We start from the raw sequence: 27,643 nt of genomic DNA, 5'->3' as shown, positions 1-27,643 counted from the left end.
TAAAACTCCACACTAATTTCTTTACTTAATTTATTGTGTGTTTTGGACATGCTATAGACAGTTCGGACACCATCTATAAATACTAATATGGGAAGAGTACCAAAGATTTAGCTCCATTATCTGTCGATTCCCCAACCTATTCATGCTGGAGGGTATACTTTTAAGGGTGAACATTTTTTATAATGTATTAATATATTTTATTTAAGTATATGTACCTTCCTATCATCTAAAAAATATAAATAAAATTCAGTATTTTGTCGGATTTTGTTATTCAATTCGGTCATGGTGCTTTAAAGTTGGGAGATACAACTAAATGAAGAAGGGAGCAACGACCAATTTCATCGTCTGACACAACCAACTCCATATATATAGTATTAGTTGGGTTTCCCATCATTCGATTGAGTCGACCGAATTTGTTGGGTGTCACAACTGCCAACTGGTAGTTGCTACAACTGCCAAAAGGAGGTTGGCAATAAATTCGATTGTCACAACCAATCTGTATTCTCTGTGTATGAAGAAAAAAAGCTGAAAAATCTAAAAATTTAAATTTGCTTCCTAGAGTCAAGTACACAAAAACTAAATTTAAAAGAGAATTATGTTTTAAAAGTATCCTTACTTGAATTCTCCGCTTCTTTGGCTCGGAATCAATACCAAAATTGTTAAAGTAAAGACAAAATCTTTGGAATCGGACATGCTTTTTTTCAGTGTGGGGCTTATTTTGGAGTTCTACGATTTGACAATGGTGCTACCACTGTACTGACTTTTGTTGTTCGTTTTGTTAAATTCAAAAAATTTTGGCGACATTTTTTTCTGGCTAGGGCCAAAGTCCAAACTGGGCTAACGCGATTCACAAGAGATTCGCACTGAGCAATACATATTTAATTTTTCTGAAAACTTCATATTTTTCCAATTGGTTAGGGTTTATTTTCACACGGTCTTTAAAATCAAAAGAGAAAAATTAGACCTATTTTGGACACAATTTTCATGCTTCCGTTACATTTTGTTGAGGGATCATTTTCAGCCGGTTCATATTCATCTGAAGCATTGTATGTTTCCTTAGAGTTTTTGGGCTCATTTTCCTGGGGTCCATTTTCATACCGCCAAAAAATTCTCCTTATTACAGACACGTTTTTGATGCCTTCAACCTACCAAAATTTTTGCTATACAAACTTCAAACTGCAGGGTATTTTGTTGCCGAAGTCTCTGTCCCAAACTGTCCCAATTTTTTTTTTTTTGGCTTTTTGTTAAACACTTCACTAAGAGTTTCAGTTTCCTGTAAAGTTCCTTACTACTGCTGGTAGGCTTTTATGTTCATTGCTACCAAACAACAAACAACAGTATTGCCACCACATATTTGTTGCAGTTGCAAATACTGTTGCTGATTCGGTTGCTGCCAATGTTGCTGTCGTTGTTAAAATTTCTATGGTATTATGTACGTTGTCAGTTCGAAAAAACATGAGTGGTGTCAAAATAGGGAGCAAAAACTCAACTCAATTCATTCGATGTGGAATATGTTGCGCACATAAAATACCAGTAAGCACCTACAATTCGTTAAAAGAGGTACTTCAGAAAATTTACAAACGGGAGGGGTTGTTACAGGGTATGGGAAATCGTTGTCCAAGAGACCCCCAAAATGATAGAAATGCGAATATAGTCTTTTTTTATAAGACTTTCTTTTGTAGTTGGTGGTGGGTTGAAAATGTTACTGTTTGGCATCATTTTTCTTCAGTTTTCCAAAAGGTAGTCGGCGGAAAACTACTGAAACTAAAACGTGGGTGATGTCAAGGTGGTGACAACTTAATGGAACATTATTATCGGTGTCTGTATACAGGTGTTAACGTGGGATGGAATTGGGGATAGCTTGAAATTTATTTTCAAAAAAAAAAGTAAAGTGAAAGTTTTCAATCAGCATTTGGAGATTTCTTACCAAGTGGAACTAACATAAAGGACATACAGTGGAACCTCTCAAACTGGGACACTCTCACACCTTACAAAAGTGGGCAGACGATTGCTATATATATAACTAAAAATAATATGGGAGAGGCAGATATATTAAATATTGCACCTGAATAACACCACTACCCATTAAACCAAGTCTATTTATCTATTTAATCTTGCAATTAGCATTTTAAAAATCAAATTAATCAGTGCGAGATATTCTATTAAGCAATTTTCTGTAACAACATATTTATTTTGAAATCAAAATAATAAAGATATTACTCTCCTTATTATTTCCCTCGAAAAGCAACAACCTTTTTCTTTTCTTATACATTTTGATTGATTGATTTGATTTGATTTTGATTAATTAGCCCTAGTTTATGACTTAAATTAATAAACCAATTCAAGAGAAAGATTTATTGTGTACATAAATTCAATGATATTAACATATTTCCGAACATAAAAGTCTAATAAAAGCAATCAACTAAGAGTAGTTACAGTGACTATCAGGCGATTTCTGGAAGTCGTTTTATCTTTGGCTTGATTTTCTTTAAAACCTTATTGCGTTTTCGTCTAAGGTTCTCTTACTGCTAGAGCACATAAAACTTCAGTCTAATCATATTTACAAATTAAATACACCATAAAATATGCATAAAAGCCACTAAAACAAAAACAAACCAACAAGTGTCTGACATGGATGGAGTAATAAAGCTAAATATATTGAAGCGATCTGCTCGATAAAATGGCAAATGATATAACTAATAAATTATGGATGTAAACACAGAAGGAGGCGATCATATGCCTCCTAGAACAAAATTCTATTTATGCCTCCTAGAACGAAATTCTATTTAAAAAGAAATATAAAGAGATTAGACTAAATTGAATTTAAATATATTAAATTTATTTTATAAATTAAGTATTACTACAATTAAATTAATAATTAAAAAATGTAATTAAAAATTACACTACACTAACATAAACTGTATAAAATAAAAGTTTTAAACTGAAGTATATTAAACTAATTATTTAATAAAATTAAACAAAAATAAATAAAATAATTTATATAAACTATATAAAATAAATGTTTTAAGTTATATATTTTAATTTAATTTCAAGTAAATCAATTCAAATTAAAAGAAATTAAAATCAAAGTAAATTAATTCCATCTAAATAAAGTTGGTGAAATTAATTATATTAAAATAAATTCAAATTTAATTACAAAACTAACATAAATTAAGTAATTGAGTCAACTACTTTAAGTTAACTCATTAATTTAATTCATTTATATTAAATCAATTCAAATTCAAATAATGCAAAACAAATTAACTTCATCTAAATCAAAGTGAAATGAATTGTATTACAATCACCCATGTTCCGATATCCACTTCAATTCCACTTCCACTATTCACGTCAAATCCACGAACTTGAAAATTTGGTGTTCTTAATTCCACGTTCTTTTTTGAACTTTTCTGTAACCAGCTGGGTTGCACAAATCACTCAAAAATTCACTAAGGCGGAAATCAAAATAAGTGGAATCAATAGACTTATTATAATTTATTATTTTTTTTTTTTAATTAAAAATGACGCATTTTTAATAAAACTCATGTATTAAATATAAAACATTTCAAATTTTTTACGCGAGTGCTTTTTTTTAACCGGAAATACACCCATCTTGGACATAATTCAACTTTCACCAAGTCTTTTGCAAGTGAATTGATTTCACGAAAATTCCGGTGAAGGTGGATTGTAGGACACGATAATCGTGGAATTGATTCACATTCACCTGGAAGTGGATTTGGGAACATGGGCAAATAAACCGATATACATTAAATTAAAATAATTGAACTTACATTAAAAAATACAAACAAGGTAGATTCTATGGGATTTAATTACAATAAATTTAATTAATTAATTAATTAAGAAAAAATAATTAATAATAAAATAGTGTAACCCACCGAAAACAAATCGCCTTAAATTAATTCACATTAAAATGAAAGTAAATGAATTTCACCTAAACCAAAGTTAATGAACTAACTATGTTGAACTAAGTTGATTTTGATAAAAACTTGGACTTTTATTAAAAAAATATATAATGAGAGAAGACTAAGTTGCCCAGCAAAAAAAAAATTGGAAGTTGTTCCACAAAAATTTCTTTTAAAGCACATCACGGAATCCCCCATCAAGTTTTTATCCATTTCCGATGCAGTCATTTTGGACAAATCCACAAACATTTCTTTTAAAGCGCATCCTAGGATTATTTCCATAGAAAATTTTATCAAAATCTTATTTCTATAGAAAATTTTGTCAAAATATTATTTCTGTAGGAAATTTTATCAAAATTTTATTTCTATAGAAAATGTTGTCAAAATGTTATTCCTATAGGAAATTTTGTTAAAATTGTATTTCTATAGAAAATTTTGTCCAAATTTTATTTCTATAAAAAAATTTTGTCCAAATTCTATTTCTATCGAAAATTTTGTACAAATTCTATTTCTATAGGAAATTTTGTCAAAACTTTATTTCTATAGAAAATTTTGTCAAAATTTTATTTCTAAAGCAAATTTTGTCAAAATTTAATTTGTTAAAAAACTTTTGTCAAAATTTTATTTCTATAGAAAATGTTGTCAACATGTTATTCCTATAGGAAATTTTGTCAAAATTGTATTTCTATAGAAAATTTTGTCCAAATTTTATTTCTATAAAAAAAATTTGTCCAAATTCTATTTCTACAGAAAATTTTGTCCAAATTCTATTTCTATAGGAAATTTTGTCAAAATTTTATTTGTTAAAAAAGTTTTGTCAAAATTTTATTTCTATAGAAAATTTTGTCAAAATTTTATTTCTATAGAAAATTTTGTCAAAATTTTATTTCTATAGGAAATATTTCAAAAGTTTATTTCTATTGGAAATTCAATCAAAATTTTATTTCTATAGAAAATTTTGTCAAAATTTGGTAAAAATTTTATTTCTATAGGAATATTGTCCAAATTTTATTTCTTTAGGAAATTTTTTTAAGAATTTATTTCTATGGAAAATTTTGTCAAAATTTTATTTCTATAGAAAATTTTGTCAAAATTTTATTTCTATAGAAAATTTTGTCAAAATTTTTTTTTTATAGAAAATTTTGTCAAAATTTTATTTTTATAGATAATTTTGCCAACATTTTATTTTTATAGAAAATTTTGTCAAAATTTTATTTTTTTGTTTTGTTATTGATGGTTTTGTTCTTTAATCATTGTTGTTGCTGTTTTTTTTATTATTTTTATTTCAGCTTAAAACCATGCATTGACTAAACTACAAGTGTATCTAAACCAACAGAGGAAAAGAAAAAAATTTTGTCAAAATTTTATTTCTACAGAACATTTTTTCATAAGTTTATTTCTATAGAAAATTTTGTCAAAATTTTTTTTCTATAGAAAATTTTGTCAAAATTTTATTTTTATAGAAAATTTTGTAAAAATTTTATTTCTATAGAACATTTTGTCAAAATTTTATTTCTATAGAAAATTTTGTCGAAATTTGTAAGAGGAAATTTCCCAAATATTTTCTCCATAAGGAGTTAGCATAAAGGGCCCAAAATTGAGTTATCTCTCCCAGCCAGATCTATACTAAAGGCTGTGGAAAGGTTCATTCGCCCGAACCGAAACATGTACAGTCCAGGCGTGTATAGATTTGTATCTGGCGTTTTCTTTTCAATGGCTCTATTAACCATGTTCCTTAATCTATATCTGTCCATAAAGCTCGAATAATAATTGTATAATTAGATATAATGCATTTGGACGTCAATTGCCTGTTTCGGTATCAGGCTAACATGTAATATAAGAAATTTAATTTGTTTAGAAAATTTTGTCAAAATTTAATTTCTTTAGAAAATTTTGTCAAAATTTAATTTCTTTAGAAAATTTTGTCAAAATTTTATTTCAATAGAAAATTTTGTCAAAATTTTATTTCAATAGAAAATTTTGTCAAAACTGTATTTCTATAGAAAATTTTGTCCAAATTTTATTTTTATAGAAAATTTTGTAAAAATTTTATTTCTATAGAACATTTTGTCAGAATTTTATTTCTATAGAAAAATTTGCAAAAATTTTATTCGTTTTGTTTTGTTATTGTTGGTTTTGTTCTTTAATCATTGTTGTTGTTGTTTTTTTTATTTCAGCTTAAAACCATGCATTGGCTAAACTACAAGTGTAGCTTAACCAATAGAGGAAAAGAAAAAAATGTTGTTAAAATTTTATTTCTATAAAATTTATATTTCTGTAGAAAATTTTGTCAAGATTTTATTTCTAAAGAAAATGTTGTCAAAAATTTAATTTCTATTGAAAATTTTGTCCAGGTTTTATTTCTGTACAAAATTTTGTAAAAATTTTATTTCTATAGGAAATTTTATTTCTATAAAATATTTTGTCAAAATTATATTTTATAGAAAATTTTGTCCAATTTCATTTCTGTAAAAAATTTTGTCAAAATTATATTTCGTTATTGTTGTTTTTTTTTTTTGATCTCAGCTTAAAGCCATGCATTGACTAAACTTAGGCAGTAGCCGACTATCAAACCCTTTTTCGGGAGGTTCAAGTGTAGTTCACGTTGGGTTGAGTGAATTACCCGAATTTATTCTGATAATTGGTTGATAGTTTTGCTGCAAGTAGAGGATGCTGATGAGGAATGTGGTAATTCCGAAACAGCTGTACATCCAACCATCTTGCAGTCTATAGGGCTTTGCCCAAATAAATTTGACAAGCATACTTTTCCTCTGTTGGTTAAGCTACACTTGTAGTTTAGTCAATGCATGGCTTTAAGCTGAGATCAAACAAAAAAAACAATAACGATTGAAGAGAAGCCAACAATAACAAACAAAACGAAAATTATATTTCTATAGAAAATTTTGTCAAGATTTTATTTCTATAAATTTTTTTCAAAATTTTATTTCTATAAATTTTTTTTCAAAATTTTATTTCTATAAAATGTACACTTCTGTAGAAAATTTTGTCAAGATTGTATTTCTATAGAAAATGTTGTCAAAAATTTAATTTCTATTGCAAATTTTGTCAAAATTTAATTTCTTTAGAAATTTTTGTCAAAATTTTATTTCTTTAGAAAATTTTGTCAAAATTTTATTTCTATAGAAAATTTTGTCAAGATTTTATTTCTATTGAAAATTTTTTCATAAGTTTATTTCTATAGAAAATTTTGTCAAAATTTTATTTCTAAAGAAAATGTTGCCAAAAATTTAATTTTGTATTGAAAATTTTGTCCAAATTTTATTTCTATAAAAAATTTGGTCAAAATTATATATCTATAGAAAATTTTGTTCAAATTTTATTTCTGTAAAAAAAATTGTCAAAATTATATTTCTATAGAAAATTTTGTCATAATTTTAGTTCTATAAAATTTTTTCAAAATTTTATTTCTACAAAATTTTTTCAAAATGTTATTTCTATAAAATGTACATTTCTGTAGAAAAATTTGTCAAGATTTGTCAAAACTGTATTTCTATAGAAAATTTGGTCCAAATTTTATTTTTATAGAAAATTTTGTGAAAATGTTATTTTTATAGAAATCTTAGAATTCTACCAATTTACTAAACAGTTTTGGTAGAATTCTTCCAACTGTGGCAACCGTGACTTATTGGCATGTTTTATTTTAAGATATTTATTACAACTTTGTTTTGTAAGTCCTTCAACGGGTTTTCTTCTCTTTCTCTCTTGGCAGTTATACTATTTTGCTTTTTGCCCTCTCATAGGGTGAGAGAGAAATATATACCGATGTTTGGGTGTGTGTGTTTGTGTTTAATCATGAAACTTAAAATGAAAAGCCGCCTCATATTAACCACCATATAAATAATTCAATTTATTGTCTAAGCATAGAGTGGTATAAAGCAGTGGTGCATGTAGTACTGCCATGGAATGACAATGGGAATGGGTCCATGAAATAACGAAAATAAATGCATGGTAACATGTCCCATACAACAACAAAGTCAGCGAATATAGGGAGACATAGCTGTTTAACTATCCATCCGTCTCACCGTTCCACCGTGCCGGACTGGTTGGGTGATTTCATGTTGTTTGTTGTTGCCTACCCTAAGTTATGCTTAGATTTGTCTATCTTTGCTTTCAGAGCAGCCCAGAGAACAAGTTGCATTTTTAAACGCATAATAATTGATCAATTTAACCACTGCAGTTGACAACTTGGTTCTACTGATAGCTGGCGCTGGTACGAGAACTAAATTGGTCTCCGTTTTTTGTTTTTGTTGTACAGAAGTAGCTATCTCCCGCTACCTTGTGTCATATTCATGGATCTTTTAGTTGGTTATGGATGTGTGAATGTGAGTGCCAGAGAATTACTGGTGTTACCAGTCCAAGAGGTGGGAATAAAATGTAAACAGTTGGATGGATGGATGGATGAACAGCCAGACGGACATACGATTTTGCAGAAGGACCGAGGGACAGACAGACAGACGGAGCTGTCTTTTAGTATGAAAATAACTTTATCATTTTTCGCACAGAAGCAATGGCAGCTTATAACTCAGTTGTGACACAATGAGAAAATGCACCATGAAATGACATTGAAATTTTATTGCGGTCTGTTGAATTGCATTATGGGCACCATAGTTGCAAGCAGAATTACTATTCGGATAGGCAATGATTGCTGGTGAAATTCTAGGGAAACAAAAATAATTTTTCCAAAATGGCCATTGGTAAAAATATATATGGATATGGGCTAATGGAATTAAAAAAAAAAAACAAGTATATACGGAAGTAAGTTCGGCCAGGCCGAATCTTATGTACCCTCCACCATGGATTGCGTAGAAAATTCTACGAAAGACTGTCATCCACAATCGAAATACTTGGGTTTTGGTATCTTAAAACTTCTTAACATCTTTTTCTAAATTGTGAGTTAGTCCATACGTGGTATATATTAGACAAAAAAGTTATGTATAGTTAAGTCTACAAATAATTACGAATCGATATGGACTTTTTGCACGGTACGTAGAGAGCCAGAATTGAAATATGGGGGTCACTTATATGGGGGCTATATACAATTATGAACTTGATATGGACCAATTTTTGTGTGATTGGAAATCGATTTATCTGAGGGATATATATAAATATAGACCGATATGGACCTAGTTAGGCATGGTTGTTAACGACCATATACTAACACAATGTACCAAATTTCAACTCACTCGGATGAAATTTGCTCCTCCAAGAGGCTCCAAAACCAAATCTCGGGATCGGTTTATATGGGGCTATATATGATTATGGACTGATATGGACCACTTTTGGCATGGTTGTTAAATATCATATACGATCACCACGTACCAAATTTCAAGCAGATCGGATGCATTTTGCTTCTCCAAAAGGCACCCATTCAACCGAATGGGAAGAATTTTGCTCTTCCAAGGGGCTCTGGAGGTCAAATCTGGGGATCGGTTTATATGGGGCCTATATATAATTATGGACCGATTTCGACCAATTTTTGCATGGGAGTTTGAGGCCACATATTAGCACCACGTACCAAATTTCAACTGAATCAGATGAATTTTGATCTTCCAAGAGGCTCCGGAGGTCAAAGCTGGTGATTGGTTTATATGGGGGCTATATATAATTATGGACCGATGTGGACCAATTTTTGCATGGTTGTTAGAGACCATATACTAACACCATGTTCCAAATTTCAGCCGGATCGGATGAAATTTGCTTCTCTTAGAGGCCTCGCAAGCCAAATCGTGGGATCGGCTTATATGGGGGCTATATATAATTATGGACCGATGTGGACCAATTTTTGCATGGTTGTTAGAGACCATATACTAACACCATGTACCAAATTTCAGCTGGATCGGATGAAATTTGCATCTCTTAGAGGCCTCGCAAACCAACATCATCAATAACAACTACTTGTGCCAAGTTTCAAGTCGATAGCTTGTTTCGTTCAGAAGTTAGCGTGATTTCAACAGACGGACGGACGGACGGACATGCTCAGATCGACTCAGAATTTCACCACGACCCAGAATATATATACTTTATGGGGTCTAAGAGCAATATTTCGATGTGTTACAAACGGAATGACAAAGTTAATATACCCCCCATCTATGGTGGAGGGCATAAAAATCAGGACGAATACTAATACTGAATATTAAAGAATCTTTTTTGTAAGTTGTAAGATGCCATATCCATATGCCCCCAAAAACCACTCATTTATTTTCATTGTATGTTAGATGTAGTGACATCATAAGATTATGACATATAGCAGCGAATAGATTAGAAGACAACAACGAAAAAATGTCAAAGCTGGCCTTGTCATGATGACAAAATGCCATGGTGACAACAGTGCACAACATTATTGCGACTATGCATTACAAAGTGTTAATTTGATAATTTGTTGCTTTATTTGCCCATTGTTCTATGTTGAAAATTTTAATAATAGAATGACTTTGCAATTACTTTTTTCTTTTTTGTACAAATTCAATTTTTCAAATATGATGACAACAAACTTTAAACAAAAAATGTAAGCTTACCTTATGGGCTCTGATGGGAGCGCCCTCTGAACAAGATAATGTGACGTCCACCAGACTCTCGTCCTGTAATAATTGACTAAACACCCCTAACAGGTTGGATTGATGATTGTTCCACCTCAAGCAGTAGTGCTCACTGCCCATGTCGGTGACAGCTTACGCTGCTGTAATGATAAAAATGAGAGAAAATATTTTTTTGTTTAGAAAATAAGGAAAAATTAAAACAAATGGTGTGACATCTGAAGCCCTATTAATTTGTACATTTATTTATATTTTATAATTATTTGAATTAGATTTGAATTATTGATAACATTAAATCAAATTATTTAATAATTATTCTTATGTGCATTTTGATTTTTGTTTGTTTGAATTAATATGATTTGAACTGTAATTTGTTTGCTAGTGTCTATCGATATAGTTTCATTTCAAATGAGTGATGTCTCTTAAAATTGTTCATGCTCTCTTACTGTCTCTTAAAGAATGTTATGAGTGATACGGTTGATATTGTCATAAACAACTCTCAATTATTAGGAAGAGAGTTGAGTGCTAAACTAGTTTATGTAGGAAATTGTTCTTGTTCAAATGATTTATCACTCTTTATTATTTGTGCATATCAGGGATGGAAAATGCAGTACTATAGTACTTTTTTCAATACTTTTACACCCTGGTCAGTACCGTAGTACCCCCGCAAATGATTTAGTACCTTTTGTGTAGACATTTTTAGTTTTGACAAAATATTTTAATATTTTGAAAAAAGTCTTTAACCGACTTATTAAAACTACAAAAAATATTATTTAGCAAAAATGTTGTTAAAATTTTATTTCTACAGAAAATTTAGTTATTTTTTTTTTTTTGGAAAATTTTGTCAAAATTTTATTTTTTTGTCAAAATTGTATATCTATAGAACATTTTGTCAAAATAGAAAATTTTGTCAACATTTTATTTCTATAAAAAATTTTGTCAAAATTTTATTTCTATAGAAAATTTTGTCAAAATTTTATTTCAATATAAAATGTTGTCAAAATTTTATTTCTATAAAAAATTTTGTCAAAATTTTATTTCTATAGAAAATTTTGTCAAAACTGTATTTCTATAGAAAATGTTGTCAAAATTTTATTTCTATAGAAAATTTTGTCAAAACTGTATTTCTATAGAAAATGTTGTCAAAATTTTATTTCTCTATAAAATTTTGTCAACATTTTATTTTTATAGAATTTTTGTTTAAATTTTATTTCTATAGAATATTTAGTCAAACTTTTATTCCTGTTGAAAATTTTGTTAAATTTTATTTTTATAGAAAATTTTATCAAAATTTTTTATCTATAGAAAATTTTGTCAAAACTTTATTTCGGTAGAAAATTTTGTCAAAATTTTATTTCTATAGAAAATTTTGTCAATTTTTTTTTTCTATAGGAAATTTTGTCAAAGTTTATTTCTATAGAAAATTTTGTCAACATTTTATTTCTCTAGAAAATTTTGTCAAAATGTTATTTCTATAAAACATTTTGTCAAAATTTAAGTTCTATAGAAAAATATATATATATATAGAATATTTAGTCAAACTTTTATTCCCGTTGAAAATTTTGTTAAATTTTATTTTTATAGAAAATTTTATCAAAGTTTTTTATCTATAGAAAATTTTGTCAAAATTTATTTCGGTAGAAAATTTTGTCAAAATTTTATTTCTATAGAAAATTTTGTAAATTTTTTTTTCTATAGGAAATTTTGTCAAAGTTTATTTCTATAGAAAATTTTGTCAAAATTTTATTTCTCTAGAAAATTTTGTCAAAATGTTATTTCTATAAAACATTTTGTCAAAATTTAAGTTCTATAGAAAAATTTGTCAAAATTTTATTTCTATAGAAAATTTTGTCAACATTTTATTTTTATAGAATTTTTGTTTAAATTTTATTTCTATAGAATATTTAGTCAAACTTTATTTGCCAACATTTTATTTCTATAAAACATTTTGTCAAAATTTTATTTTTATTGAATTTTTCTTTAAACTTTATTTCTGATGAAAATTTTGTCAAAATTTTATTTCTATATAATATTTAGTCAAACTTTTATTTCTGTTGAAAATTTTGTTAAATTTTATTTTTGTAGAATATTTTGTCAAAATTTTATATCTATAGAAAGTTTTGTCAAAATTTTTTTGCTACAGAAAATTTCGTCAAAAATTTATTTTTATTTATCTACAGGAAATTTATGAAATACCATGGATTCTACCAATCTGCCAAACCGTGATTACAATACTACTGTAATCTTTGTAAGTGGATATAAAACGAAAAAAAAAATAATAATTAAAATTGAGGAGTTGACAAACAAAATTCACTCTAAAGGTGCTCTTGGCAATAATCTTCCAATGGAATTTTTGTTAAAATTAGTGAAAATTACTTTTTCGCTCAAAAAATACCTTTTTTGTACTTTCTTAAAAATTGTATTTTCCATTCCTGGTGCATATGCCTAGTGACATTCTCTTTCTCTCATCAAATTGTATTTAAATTATAAAATTTTGTCATTCTGTATGTTGAAGCCGCTGAATAAACTTCAAACAAAGAAAAGCGTATGACATTTTTTTCCATTGGAAAAATTGAAAATTTTTAAATCACAATTAACCCTTTTACTACCGATGTCCACTTAGAAGGACATTCGTAAAGGACACCAAATTCTATTTTCCCACTTAATTTCGAATTATTTCCCGATGTTATTTTAAAGTAGAGGCTTTAATCTAAATAAGACCATTCTCTTCTGCCCATTTCTCAGTCATCCGGAGGGCTCTCTGTATAATATCTCTGATTGTGGATGGGATAATAGGATTTGATTATGGTCACCATCCAAAAATAAGATTTTGCGCTTGAAACATGTTCAAGGTGATAAAATTCCTTCTCTAAGTGTACCGTCATCAGAATTAACTTTCCAAAGATTTTGTTAATTTTTTTTTTCACCGAAATTTGTACCACAATATTCGCCTCAACTAGTATTTGGAATTATGGAAAAAATCTAAAATAAAATCTTAATTAGTAAACTATGTATTATAGCATGCCTTTCAAACTAAAATACAAAAAGCTCTTTAATGCCAAACACTAAATCACAGCTGAGAAACAGACAGAGTAATATACAAAACTACAACAAAGTGAAAATTTCTGTGTGTTAATATAAATCTTAATAACATAATAAAAATCACGGAAATTGTAATTTAATCATTGTTCACTGTTTGTGCCCGCGTTCACATAAGGGGAGCCCCCACATGCATACAAACTAAATTTAGAGTTTGTGTGTTTTTTGTTTGTTTTGTGAATTTGACTGTGAAAATGAATCTCAAATATCTGCATACGACGATGACGACGACACATACTGACTATTAGGCCGCCTAGTTGGATGGTTAGCTGGTTATTTAGTTGGATGGATGGATGGTTGGTTGGTTGGCTCGGTGGTTTAGATTGGATTGGTTTGCGCATTTAATATGCATTCAGTTGGCATTTGCGCACGCGCGTGTTCGATGTCATGTGGTGTTTACACGTTTTCGAAACACAAGGAATACAACAGCAACACCAACACTACCATGACAACCGGCAAACAGTATTACCGTCATCATCATACCTCAATTCAACCAGGCATAGTTGATTGTTGTTGTTGCCGTTGTTCATTGTATATCGCCCCGGTGTGGTGTAGAGGTAGGTATTGGTTTTCATACGTTTTGTTTAATTTGTATGATTTAGTTTTTTTTTTCTGTATGAAAATTGTGTGGTGGAACTGACGACGCTGACGACGTCAACGGACATACATTGACTGCCCCCCCCGCCCCAGGCCAGTTCAAATGGATAGCTCGCTAGGAAAGAGGGACTACAACTGCTAGTGCTGTTGCATTCATTTGGATATGAATGCATTGTGCATACGCGCATGCGCTGTGATTACATTTGAATTTTGATTTTAAATGCTTGTTAAGTTTTGCATTACACTGCAATTTAATTGCATTTAAATGTATCGTAATTGATATGAGAACAACATAGCATAGATACTTCCCCTTCCCCCCACGGGATTTTCTCTCCATATCTTGCCTTTCAGCATTGTCCAAACAACCCACTGTGAAAACTTGCAAACACTTGACCACATACGAATTCTGTCCGTCACTCATATTGAAATTGCACGTAAATCATTTGTTTAGTATGTGTACAGGTTTTTGCATGCCGACCACATTAATATTCCGGACAGTTCTGAAAATCGCTTACCGTCTATAGAGAGGGGGAAAGAAATTCTTAATTGTGGGATATGTATTAATTGTTAAAGCTTGAAATTAAGAAATAAGTTCATACGCTGAAACAAATCGATGATCGATTTTCCCCATAGCATAAATGAACTAAAAATGTACCATGATTTGATCCCTAAGATTTTTTTTTATCTTGTCCAGTTTATGATTATCTTCAATTTTAGTCAATCTATAGCATGGCTTTTTAGTTCAAATTTTTAGTACACCATGAGATATATATATTCCTAGGTTAGGTGTTAGCCCGATATTTCAGGCTCACTTAGACCATTACATGTTTAGCTCAATAGCTGAGTCCAAACGGCGATTCACATTGATCGATCAAAATTTTATTTCTATAGGATATTTTGTCAAAATTTTATTTCTGTGGAAAATTTTGTCAAAATTTTATTTCTATAGAAAATTTATCAAAATTTTATTTCTATAAAAAATGTTGTCCAAATTTTATTTCTATAGAAAATGTTGTTAAAATTTAATTTCTATAGAAAATTTTGTCAAAATTTTATTTCTATAGAAAATTTTGTCAAAATTTCATTTCTATAGAAAATTTTGTCAAAATTTTATTTCTATAGAAAATTTTGTCAAAATTTTATTTTTTTATAGAACATTTTATTTTTATAGAAAATTTTGTCAAACTTTTATTTCTATCGAAAATTTTGCCAAAATTTTATTTCTTCGAAAATTTTATCCAAATTTTATTTCTATAGAAAAATTTGTCCAAATTTTATTCCTGCAGAAAAATTGTTTTTTGGTAGAAAATTTTATTTCTATAGAAAATTTTGTCAAAATTTTATTTCTATAGGAAATTTTGTCAAAACTTTATTTCTATCGGAAATTATTTAACATTTTTTTTCTATAGAAAATTTTATCGAAGTTTTATTTCTATAGAAAATTTTGTCAAAATTTTATTTCTATAGGAAATTTTGTCAAAATTTTATTTCCATAGACAATTTTGTCAAAATTTTATTTCTATAGAAAATTTCGTAAAATTTTATTTCCATAGAAAATTTTTTCAAAATTTTATTTCTATAGGAATATTTGTCAAAATGTTATTTCTATCGAAACTTTTATCCAAATTTTATTTCTACAGAAAATTTTATCCAAATTTTATTTGTATAGAAAATTTTGTCAAAATTATATTTCTATAGAAAATTTTGCCAAAATGTTATTTCTTCGAAAATTTTATCCAAATTTTATTTCTATAGAAATTTGTGCAAATTTTATTTCTGTAGAAAAATTTGTCGAAATTTTATTTCTATAGGAAATTTTGTCAAAATTTTATTTCTATAGGAAATTTTATCAAAATTATATTTCACTAGAAAATTCTTTCAAAATTTTATTTCTATAGGAAATTTTGTCAAAATTTTATTTCTATAGGAAATTTTTTCAAAATTTTATTTCTATAGAAAATTTTATTTCTATAGAAAATTTTGTCAGAATTTTATTTCTATAGAAAATTTTTGTCAAAATTTTATTTCTATAGGAAATTTTGTCAAAATTATATTTCTATAGAAGATTTTGTCAAAATTTTATTTCTATAGAAAATTTTGTCAAATTGTATTTCTATAGAAAATTTTGTCAAATTTTATTTCTACAGAAAATGTTGTCAAAATTTTATTTCCATAGAAAATTTTCTCAAAATTTTATTTCCATAGAAAATTTTCTCAAAATTTTATTTCTATAGAAAATTTTGTCAAAATGTTATTTCTATAGAAAATTTTGTCAAAATTTTATATCTATAGAACATTTTGTCAACATTTTATTCTATAAAAAAATTTGTCAAAATTTTATTTCTATAGAAAATTTTGTCAAAATGTTATTTCTATAGAAAATTTTGTCAAAATTTTATTTCTATAGAAAATTTTGTCAAAATTTTATTTCTATAGAAAATTTTTCCTATAGGAATTTTTGTCAAAATTTTATTTCTTCGAAAATCTTATCCAAATTTTATTTCTATAGAAAAATTTGTCCAAATTTTAATCCTGCAGAAAAATTGTTTTTCTGTAGAAAATTTTATTTCTACAGGAAATTTTGTCAAAATTTTATTTCTATAGGAAAATGTATCAAAATTTTATTTCTATAGAAAATTTTGTCAAAAGTTTATTTCCATAGGAAATTTTGTCAATATTTTATTTCCATAGAAAATTTTGTCAAAATTTTATTTCTATAGAAAATTTTTTTTTTAAATTTTATTTCTATAGGAAATTTTGTCAAAATTTAATTTCTATAGAAATTTTTTTTTTAAATTTTATTTCTATAGGAAATTTTGTCAAAATTTTATTTCTATAGGAAATTTTGTCAAAATTTTATTTCTATAGGAAATTTTGTCAAAATTTTATTTCTATAGGAAATTTTGTCAAAATTTTATTTCTGTAGGAAATTTTGTCAAAATTTTATTTCTATAGAATATTTTGTCAAAATTTTATATCTATAGAACATTTGGTCAACATTTTATTTTAATAGAAAATTTTATCAAAATTTTATTTGTATAGAAAATTTTGTCAAAATTTTATATCTAAAGAACATTTTGTCAAAATTTTATTTCCATAGAAAATTTTGTAAAATTTTATTTCTATAGAAAATTTTGTCAACATTTAATTTCTATAGAAAATTTTGTCAAAATTTTATTTCCATAGAAAACTTTGTGAAAATTTTATTTCTGTAGAAAAATTTTATTTCTATAGAAAATTTTTTCAAAAATTTATTTCTATAATTATGTTAAAATTTTGTTTCTATAGAAAATTTTGTCAAAATTTTATTTATCGAAAATTTTATCAAAATTTTATTTCTATAGAAAATTTTGTCAAAATTTTATTTTTATTAGTAAATTACCCCTTAGTTGGAGAGGAAATTTTTTGCAAAATCTACCAAAACAATACAAATTCTACCAATCTACCAAACAGTAAACAATCTACCATTTTTGGTAGAATTCTACCAACTGTGACAGCCGTGGATCCAAAATGAACAAATTTCAAATGTTCATGCAATATTAAAGGTATGCTGGTCCCACTAATGTTTAAGGTTGTCTCAATTTCACCAAAGGTCGTATGACAATTCGTCAATATCAGTTGACGAACAGGCGTACCGAAATACCGGTAGATCCAGCATGATCCCCGAGTTTTAAACCGTGGCAATGGATTCAGAAATGTAAATAACTTTAATTTTTGTTTGCCATCTCAATTAATCAAAACAAAACTAATATTGTTTGAATTTTGTAACAAGTCGTGTCATTTAGCCTGTTGATCATTAAAAACACCGTATGGAATTTATGTTTTTTTTTATTTTCAAACTTGTGAAAATTCTTTTGCGTTTATATAGCTTCATTTTTCAACGCAGATATTTCTTAGATGAATGTCCCATCCTACCTCCTTCCAAAGATTACCATTGGACTTGGTAATGAAAACACTATGTCTTACTACCCACTCACCAATTTTGTTAACAAGCCTTCGAACATTCTCATCACACAAACGTGTCGGTCATTTCCAATGAACTCTAAAACCAAAACCGCAAAAAAAAACTAAGAATAACACACAGAGAGTCAATGCGCATGCGCATTGACTATGAATTTTGTTTGGTTGTAACCACCTCTATGGGATGACTTCGTCACTCACGCATTTTTATTTATAGGCCAATTTGCAAGATAGAATAAAAGGCTGGCTGGGTATAAAATTGGACCCAAACGTAATTAAACCATCTCTTGGAAGGAGCTAGGAATCAAATCATTCGGACCCATTGGTCAGCCCATCAAGTGTAGCTAAATAAATTGCACTCTAAATGGGAGCAAAGGAACGAAAACGAAAAACAATTGCTAGCAATTCTTCTCATTTTACACTGGTCCCACAAAATACTTTTTGTGGGCCTTCTATTTTATTTTGGGCTATGGAAAGAGTGCACAATGCTGTTGTTAATTTAATTTGATTTGGATTTATTGTTAAGTCCCTGAGGTTTTATATTTTATTGGTATCTAAAGCGGAGCAGGCTCCTTTTTCCTGGGTATTTGCCAAATGGAGAATGTGTTCTTGACTGGACAAAGAAGTGCTTTTTTGCATTGGCTGTAAAGCATTTGCAATTTGATTCGTTTTAATTATGCGTTCACCCGGGTGCGAAGCATAATGAAACAGCGACAAACGCGACTGTAATAAAACACAAAACCAGCAAAATACTCGACATCAGGATTTGCAAGATCTGATGAACGATAGAGACTGGCCATAAAGGCTTCTAGAGAATGTTGGTCGATTTGTTGTCGATTATCTGTTAGAAGTGAAGAAACAAGTAAATACAAGAGTTCGCTGTGGAATGATAGATATTCGAAAGTTGAAAGTGGTCCTGGGAAAGGAGTGATATGATAAGCTATCAGTGTCACGAGATCTAAAATCGAAATCAGCATTAAAATAACGCTTAAAAAATATAGAAATGTCAGAAAAAAATAAATAATTTTTGGTTAATTTTAGAAAATTTTCACTAAACTGTATTACATACGCAGATGTCGCTCCAATTTCATAAAAATAAGTAAATATTTTTGGGCAAATTCAAAAACATTATTATTTTTCACTTCTTATAGAAAATTTCGAAGTTTGAAGGAAAAAATGAAGTTCAAAATTGCAAACATGTCTTTAGTGCCATACGAAGTTCCCATCATGAACTTCGGCTGCAGTTGTTGAAATATTCTGATTTTGAATATTAAACCAAAGTGGTAATAAATGACTTTCCAGTTATCCAAAATGAACCCCGATTATAACAGTCACACATACATACGTACCAACTGCATAATTTATTTATTTATAAATTTTCTTAAGCGAAATAAATATAATAATAGTTTGAAAAATGACTATCCTTTTAACACGTAACACGTAACCAGCTTCAGGTTGCAACCATTTCTAAACCGCTCGTCTGACAGCGGAAAAAATTTATTCCAGTGGCAGTTTATTTTATTGTTTACACGCTTACAAAAGCATTTTGATCTATTGCATTCAGCAACAAAGTTATTCTTGATGGAACTTATTTATTTCTATAGAAATTTAGAAAAAAAATTCTATGGAAACAACATTTTTACCAAAGTTTTCTATAGAAATAAAATTTTGATAAAAATTTTCTATAGAAATAAAATTGTGACAAAAATTAAATTTTGAAACAAATTTCTATAGAAATAAAATTTTGAAAAAAATTTCTATCGAAATAAAATTTGGAGAAAATTTTCGATAGAAATATAATTTGGAGAAAATTTTCTATATGTATTTAATAAAATAGAAATAAAATTTTGACAAAAATTTTCTATAGAAATACAATTTTGACAAAAATTTCTATAGAAATTGAAATTGAAATAAAATGTTGACAAAGTTTTCTATGGAAAAAAATACAATTTTGACAAATTTTTTAAAAGAAATAAAATTTGGAGAAAATTTACTATAGAAATAAAAGTTGGAGAAAACTTTCTATAGAAATAAGATTTTGACAAAATTTTCTATAGAAATAAAATATTAAGAAAATTTTCCATAGAAATAAAATTATGAGAAAATTTTCTACAGAAATAGAATATCGACAAAATTTTCCACAGAAAAAAAATGTTGGCAAAATTTTCTATAAAAATAAAATATTGACAGAATTTCCTATAGAAATACAATTTTGACACATTTTCCATAGAAATAATATTTTGATAAAATTTTCTATAGAGATAAAATTTTTACAAAACTTTTGTATAGAAATAAAATTTTGCAAAAATTTTCTATAGAGATTAAATTTGGAGAAATTTTTCTATAAAAATAAAATTTTGACAAAATTTTCTATAGAAATAAATTTTGGAGAAAATGTTCTATAGAAATAAAATTTGGCAAAAATTTTCTGTAGAAATAAAATTTTGACAAAATTTTCTATAGACATAATATTTTGCCAAAATTTTCTATAGAACTAAAATTTGAAGAAAAATTTCTAAAGATATAAGATTTTGACAAAATTTCCTATACAAATAATATTTGACAAAATTTTTTATGGAAATAAAATTTTGACAAAATTTTCTATAGAAATAAAATTTGGTCAAAAATTCCTATAGAAATAAAATCTTAACAAAAAATCTTAAAAAAAGAGTTTCATGTTTGGTAGAATTTTCACCAAAGTTTTTCTATGACAAAAATGACAAAATTTTGACAAAAATTTCCTATTCAGATAAATTTTTGAAAAATTTTCTATAGAAATAAAATGTTGAAAATTTCTTTTTTTAATAACATTTTGACAAAAATTTCTATAGAAATAAAGTTTGGAGCAATTTTTCTATAAAATTAAATTCGGAGAAAATTTTCTACATAAATAAAATTTTGACAAAATTTCCTGTACAAATAATTTGATAAAATATTCTATAGAAATAAAATTTTGACAAAATTTGCTATAGAAGTAAAATTTGGAGAAAATTTTCTAAAGAAATAAGATTTTGATCAAATTTCCTACAGAAATAATATTTGACAAAATTTTCTATAGAAATAAAATTTTGACAAAATTTTTTATAAAAATAAAATTTGGTCAAAAATTCGTATAGAAATAAAATCTTAACAAAAAATAAATTTATATACAAATAAAATTTTGCAAAATAAGAGTTTTATGTTGGGTAGAATTTTAACAGAATTTTTTCTATGAAAAAAATGACAAAATTTTGACCAAAATTTCCTATTCAAATAAATTTTTGAAAATTTTTCTATAGAAATAAAATGTTGAAAATTTCCTTTTTTTAATTAAATTTTTACAAAAATTTCTATAGAAATAAAGTTTGGAGCAATTTTTCTATAAAATTAAATTTGGAGAAAATTTTCTGTAGCAATAAATTTTTTACAAAATTTTCTATAGAAATAAAATTTTGATAAAATTTCCTGTACAAATAATTTGATAAAATATTCTATAGAAATAAAATTTTGACAAAATTCGCTATATAAGTAAAATTTGGAGAACATTTTCTAAAGAAATAAGGTTTTGACAAAATTTCCTATAGAAATAATATTTGACAAAATTTTCTATAGAAATAAAATTTTGACAAAATTTTTTATAGAAATAAAATTTGGTAAAAAATTCCTATAGAAATAAAATCTTAGCAAAAAATAAATTTATATACAAATAAAATTTTGTAAAATAAGAATTTCATGTTTGGTAGAATTCTCACCAAATCTTTTCTATTGAAAAAAGTGACAAAATCTTGACAAATATTTCCAATGCAACTAAATTTTTGACAAATTTTCTATAGAAATGAAATGTTGACAATTTCTGTTTTGTTTAATAAAATTTTGACAAAAATGAAATGTTGACAATTTCTGTTTTGTTTAATAAAATTTTGACAAAAATTTCTATAGAAATAAAATTTTGACAAAATTTCCTGTAGAAATAACATTTTGACAAAATTTTCTATACAAATAAAATTTGCATGCAAAAGGGTCATGGGTTGACTCCCAGTTTCGATCGAACACCAAATTATTTTCCAGCGTCAAATAAACGAATAAATAAAGATTTCTTTCCCAGTATCAAGTATGCGAAATCAAAATTTAAAAGTGAATTGCGTATCGACAAAATATTTAAAGGCGGACAGGCGTATTTTCAGTGTATGATAATATGATAAACGATGTATATAGAGGTGGCCATTTTGCCACTATTGTGGGGTACAATGGCAGTACCGACCCCTTATAGGTCCATGGCAAGCCACCTATTTCCATTTATGGGAAATATTTTACTCTACCAGCCAATGCTAACCATTGTCACCGTTGTGCAATGGTTACCATGACCGCCTTGCATACACAAGGTCGTGGGTTCGATTCCTGCTTCGACCGAACACCAAAAAGTTTTTCAGCGATGGATTATCCCACCTCAGTAATGCTGGTGACATTTCTGAGGGTTTCAAAGCTTCGCTAAGTGGAACGCCGTTCGGACTCGCCTATAAAAAGAAGGTCCCTTGTCATTGAGCTTAACATGGAATCGGGCAGCAGTCAGGGATAAGAGAGAAGTTCACCAATGTGGTATTACAATCGACTGAATAGTCTAAGTGAGCCTGATACATCGGGCTGCCACCTAACCTACCAGAAAAATATTAGGATTTGAATTAATTTTAACTGAAATTAATATCAAACCATTTCATCACACCCTTTTGTGCTTTACCTCAAGCCTAGGCTTTAAATCACCATTGTAATAAAAGAAACAAAAGGGAAAAACGAAAATACATGTTTTGCACTGATGAAGCTTAAATTCTCAAGAATCCATAAGAGGCGAGCATAATAAAATAGAAAAAATCTCTCACACCAGCCATATGAGGATTACCTCAAATTACAATTTCGATGATTGCTTCCCAAAGTGTTTGCAAACCCACAACCTTCAAATCGTGGTCCGTTTTGTTTTTGTTTTTTTGGAAATTTAGCCAAGCTTCATGGCAGACTTAAATCACCCAGGCACCCATCGTCATCGGGCAACCATATCACTTGGAAATGGTGGAAACATGATGACCAACTCGTCTCTCCATCATCCAGCGGTAAGAGTGGATAATAAATGCATTTTTAAGTGCAATTTGCAAAACAAGTGCTGCACCGACGCATGCCACATAATAAATTGCGTTGACCAAATGAACAAAACAAAACAAAAAAAAAAAAAAAACAGACACCAACAGAAACAGACAAATGACTGGGGAAGACCAAAAGTCTAGCCGCCAAGAGTATGATTTCGATGTTCTGTAACTCCCATATAGGGGACCCTGACTGTCTCGTCCTCTTGTTGGCCATTTAACATTGCTCTGATTAGCTCCTCCAATGACATGTTGCATGTTTGCCCCTTCTACTTCTAGGGGGTTGGGGGGAGGTAGGGTTCCTACAGTGTTGAACAATGTTTTTATTTTTTTTTTCTTAGGATTTCGTGTCTGAAAACAAAATTCTCAGGGGGCGGCAGCAATAGTGGCAATGGCTATCATGAACTCATTTTGGGATTAGCAATGTTAATTTTATGAACAGTTTTAATTGGAAACATAAATTGTTTGATGCGTTTGCATTTTCATAGGCTATCGTTTGCTATACTATGGTGCTTTGGTATGTAAGTTTTTTGTTTTGTGGCATTTGCAGATCTTCATTTAAAATTGAAATTTAAACTGCATTTTTTGTTTGTTTTTGGTTTCGTCGTTTGACCGCTTCTCTAGTGATGTCTATCTAAGTTAGTTTTGCGTATGCTTCGCATGTTTTTGGAAAATTAATTAATTTTTACAGAAGACATCTTTTGACCTGCCGTCATTTGGTTTGGTGTGTAACTGGCTTATCTGCCTTGCTTAGCTTTTATTAATTGCCAAAGATATGAGGCGATTCAATGTATCATAAGATGAGGCAATACCAAGTCAAAGCCAATGACCTAATGACTTAAAGCAAGGGTGCCCCCAACACCGATAATGTCATAGAATGACATAATTTCATTGAAGAGTTTTGAGACGTATTAGCTTTTAAATCACAGACAAGGTTTTCTATAGAAGAAAATGAATGATGGCAGCAAAAAGCTAAAGGGAAAAATTTTGTCTTCAATGAAAGAAAATATCACCAAAATATTTCCAATAAAAAAAATTAAATGAATCTGAAGAATTTTTCAATTAAAAATTTAAAAAGAAATATATTCCAATTAAAAAACTAAATGAATCTGAAGACTTTTTCAATTAAAAAATATAAAATTTTTATTTAAATTAGAAACATTAAGTCAATTAGGTCCATGATTGAAATTAAAAAATTAATTGATACAATTGACATTTTAATCAAACTCGAAAGAGTATACCGAAAGAAAAAGCGTACGTCACCTTGACGATTGAGTTTCATCAATGCGTTTTCGTCTATGCGATGAAAAGTTTCGTCCATGGGAGTATTTCGGTAGTCCACGTGACGAACTCAATCATCAAAGTCAATTTTTGTTCTTTTCATAGTTCGTCACATTGATGATCTAGTTTCGTCTATGAGACGAAATTATTTTCTTTCGGATTCAGCGAAAGTTAACCAAAATTAACATTTGATTTAAATTAATTTCGTTTATATGAAGTCCCAATATATGAATAATAGAAGTTGGACAAAAGTTTTAAGTGTTTTATTTTCATGATGTATCAAGGATGCTGGTTTTCGTCAATGCGATGAAAGAATCTTCAAATTGATGAAACACACTTTTCTCTGAAATGTGTATCAAAAAATCTCAATGCTAACTAAAACATAAAACGATATACAGTGTATATAGTATATAGATGTTTGTAATTTAGATTTTTCCATTAGTACTAAAGTGAAACACCTAAAAGTCGAATCAATAGTCAATGTGACGAAACAGTGTTCAATGTGATGATAAAATTCATACGTTCTGTAGATGTGTGTTTATTTCTCTACCTAAAAAAACACACACACGACCAAATGCGCTTGCTACGTTTTGTTTTTAAAATAACTGTACACAGCTTTTATTAATGAGAGCTAAGTTATTTTTGTTGGGTATTTCATGCTCTCACCACATTTAATTTAACTCAAACGAGTATTTGAGCAAACATTTGTTCACATGTTTGTTTTTAAATGGGCTTACAAGACATATGAGAACAATAAAAGTCGTCAAAATGACGAAAATAGTAATCAAATAGACGAAAAGTTTCATCTACTCCGTTGACATGTATTCAAATACTAATGCAATAACACATCCATACGTAGTTGTGTGGTAGAAATATTGTTTTTTTTTTCTGTGCGGTAAGAACATTTCAAATGGTTCCTCTCAGTTGTTGAGTTTAGTCCAAAGTGTAAAGGTAGTCGCGCATGCCGAAAATAAAGAGCTAATGCTTAAAGATGTGAAAGTGAAAATAAAAACAAAAATGTGAGTAAAATAAAAAAAACATGAAGTGTTATATATCGAAAAAAAAAACTAACCAAATTGACGATTTTTTTATTTTTTGGTCAATTTTTTTTTTCAACATTTATATGTTTATGGAAGTATTTTTAAATTTACAGATAAATGCCGCAACATTTTTCGTTCTGTGAAAACTGAATGCGGATAAAGAAATTAAAGAATAAAGATGAATTGGATGAGCAAACAATTCAAAACGAAAAGGAACAGTTGGGCACAAAAAGGGTGAGTTAAATTTTGTTCTAAAAAGATCGAATATATTTTACAATAATTTAAAATTTAAATTTTTAAATTCTTCTTTATAATTTTTTTACTCCACAGGATGAACCCATAAAACTTTTCATCCTTGGTGATCTAAACACTAATTAAGGTAACAGAATGTTTGTGTGTCTAGATGGTCAATTTATCAAAATCAACAGCTTTGGTAGATGTGTATGAAAAATTTTGTATACGTTTTTACTTCGTTAGTTGTACATATTTCAAATAAATAAAATTTAAATTTAATTAAAATAAAAAACAATATGGTTCTTTATTAAAAGTGTCGTAGAAAATATTTCTAATAATCAATTTATCAATTTGATGTTTACATCGTATTGATGAATCGATTACATCAAATTGATGAATCTATTACATCATATTGATGAATGGATTGCGTCAAATTTAGGGAAAGAGTTCATCGCTATGACGAAGGCGTTTGTAGCGATGACGAACGAGAATCGTACTTTTGAAGAATTGCATCATCGCATGGATGAAAGAGAATAATCGCAGATACGAAAAATATCATCACATAGATGAAATACATTCATCATCTGGACGTAACATAGTCGTGTATGGGATGTAAATAAGTTCATCACAGGGATGAATTCAATTCATCACTATGACGAAAAAATTGTCAATGGGATGAAATGTTACGTTAGCTCATTTTTGACGAAAAATTCGTCACCGTGATGTAAAGATTCATCCTCATGACGTACTTTTTCCTTTCAGTGTATGTCAGTTTAAAAAAAAAAACATTGAACTTTTTTTAATTTTTAATAAAAAAACAAGTAAGGAAAGTATAAAGTCGGGCGGGGCCGACTATATTATACCCTGCACCACATAGTAGATCTAAATTTTCGATACCATATCACATTCGTCAAACGTGTTGGGGGCTATATATAAAGGTTTGTCATTTATATATTTATATATCAAAAAAACATACATTTAAATATCACTCGATCTGGACAGAATTTGATAGACTTCTACAAAATCTATAGACTCAAAATTTAAGTCGGCTAATGCACTAGGGTGGAACGCAATGTTAGTAAAAAAAATATGGGAAACATTTAAATCTGAAGCAATTTTAAGGAAACTTCGCAAAAGTTTATTTATGATTTATCGCTTGATATATATGTATTAGAAGTTTAGGAAGATTAGAGTCATTTTTACAACTTTTCGACTAAGCAGTGGCAATTTTACAAGGAAAATGTTGGTATTAAACTTTGCTTGATAGATGTAGATAGTTTCGTGAGGTGTAAAGATATATAAGACTACATTGTCTAAATTAATGTAATAGAGATTTTTTGTAACAATGTATATGGTTCCAATATTAATGTAAGACTGACACATAGATCATGACTTAAGTCAATATTGTCTTGAATGAATCATATAAAATATGAAATTAAATTATCACATTTTAAAAGAACCATGGTACTTATGATTGATATTTATTGTATACTATTGCATACTATAGGGCGTATTACTAATATAAAATATTAGTACATGGGGACGTATGATTTATATAAATTTTGACCTTTTGTAATATAAAGTATATGTTTAATGTATATAAACCATATACCCACTTTATTAAGACAAACAAGTAAGGAAAGTCTAAAGTCGGTCGGGGCCGACTATATTATATCCTGCACCACTTTGTAGATCTAAATTTCCGATATCATATCATATCCGTCAAATGTGTTGGGGCCTACATATATAAAGGTTTGTCCCAAATACATACATTTGAATATTACTCGATCTGGACAGAATTTGATAGACTTCTACAAAATCTATAGACTCAAAATATAAGTCGGCTA

General features: G+C 28.1%; 1 protein-coding gene and 1 long non-coding RNA gene across 5 annotated transcripts in view; one reads left to right on the top strand and one right to left on the bottom strand.

Moving 5' to 3' along the window:
• mamo (maternal gene required for meiosis) overlaps positions 1 to 27,643 on the bottom strand; it is a 665,568-nt gene that overhangs the window by 201,957 nt on the left and 435,968 nt on the right. For all 4 annotated transcript variants that reach the window (XM_075300218.1, XM_075300219.1, XM_075300217.1 and 1 more), the window contains exon 2: positions 10,457 to 10,617. In XM_075300218.1, coding sequence (XP_075156333.1) covers positions 10,457 to 10,597 — 141 coding nt within the window. In that variant the 5' untranslated portion in view covers positions 10,598 to 10,617. The remainder of the gene's footprint in view (positions 1 to 10,456; positions 10,618 to 27,643) is intronic.
• LOC142228455 (uncharacterized) lies at positions 25,454 to 26,091 on the top strand. Its single transcript, XR_012720169.1, has 3 exons — positions 25,454 to 25,541; positions 25,676 to 25,796; positions 25,893 to 26,091. It is a non-coding gene; the product is annotated as an uncharacterized LOC142228455 (long non-coding RNA).

Source organism: Haematobia irritans, chromosome 3 (assembly GCF_050003625.1).
Source record: "Haematobia irritans isolate KBUSLIRL chromosome 3, ASM5000362v1, whole genome shotgun sequence".
Lineage (NCBI taxonomy): Eukaryota > Metazoa > Arthropoda > Insecta > Diptera > Muscidae > Haematobia > Haematobia irritans.
This window is presented reverse-complemented; position numbering and strand designations above follow the sequence as displayed.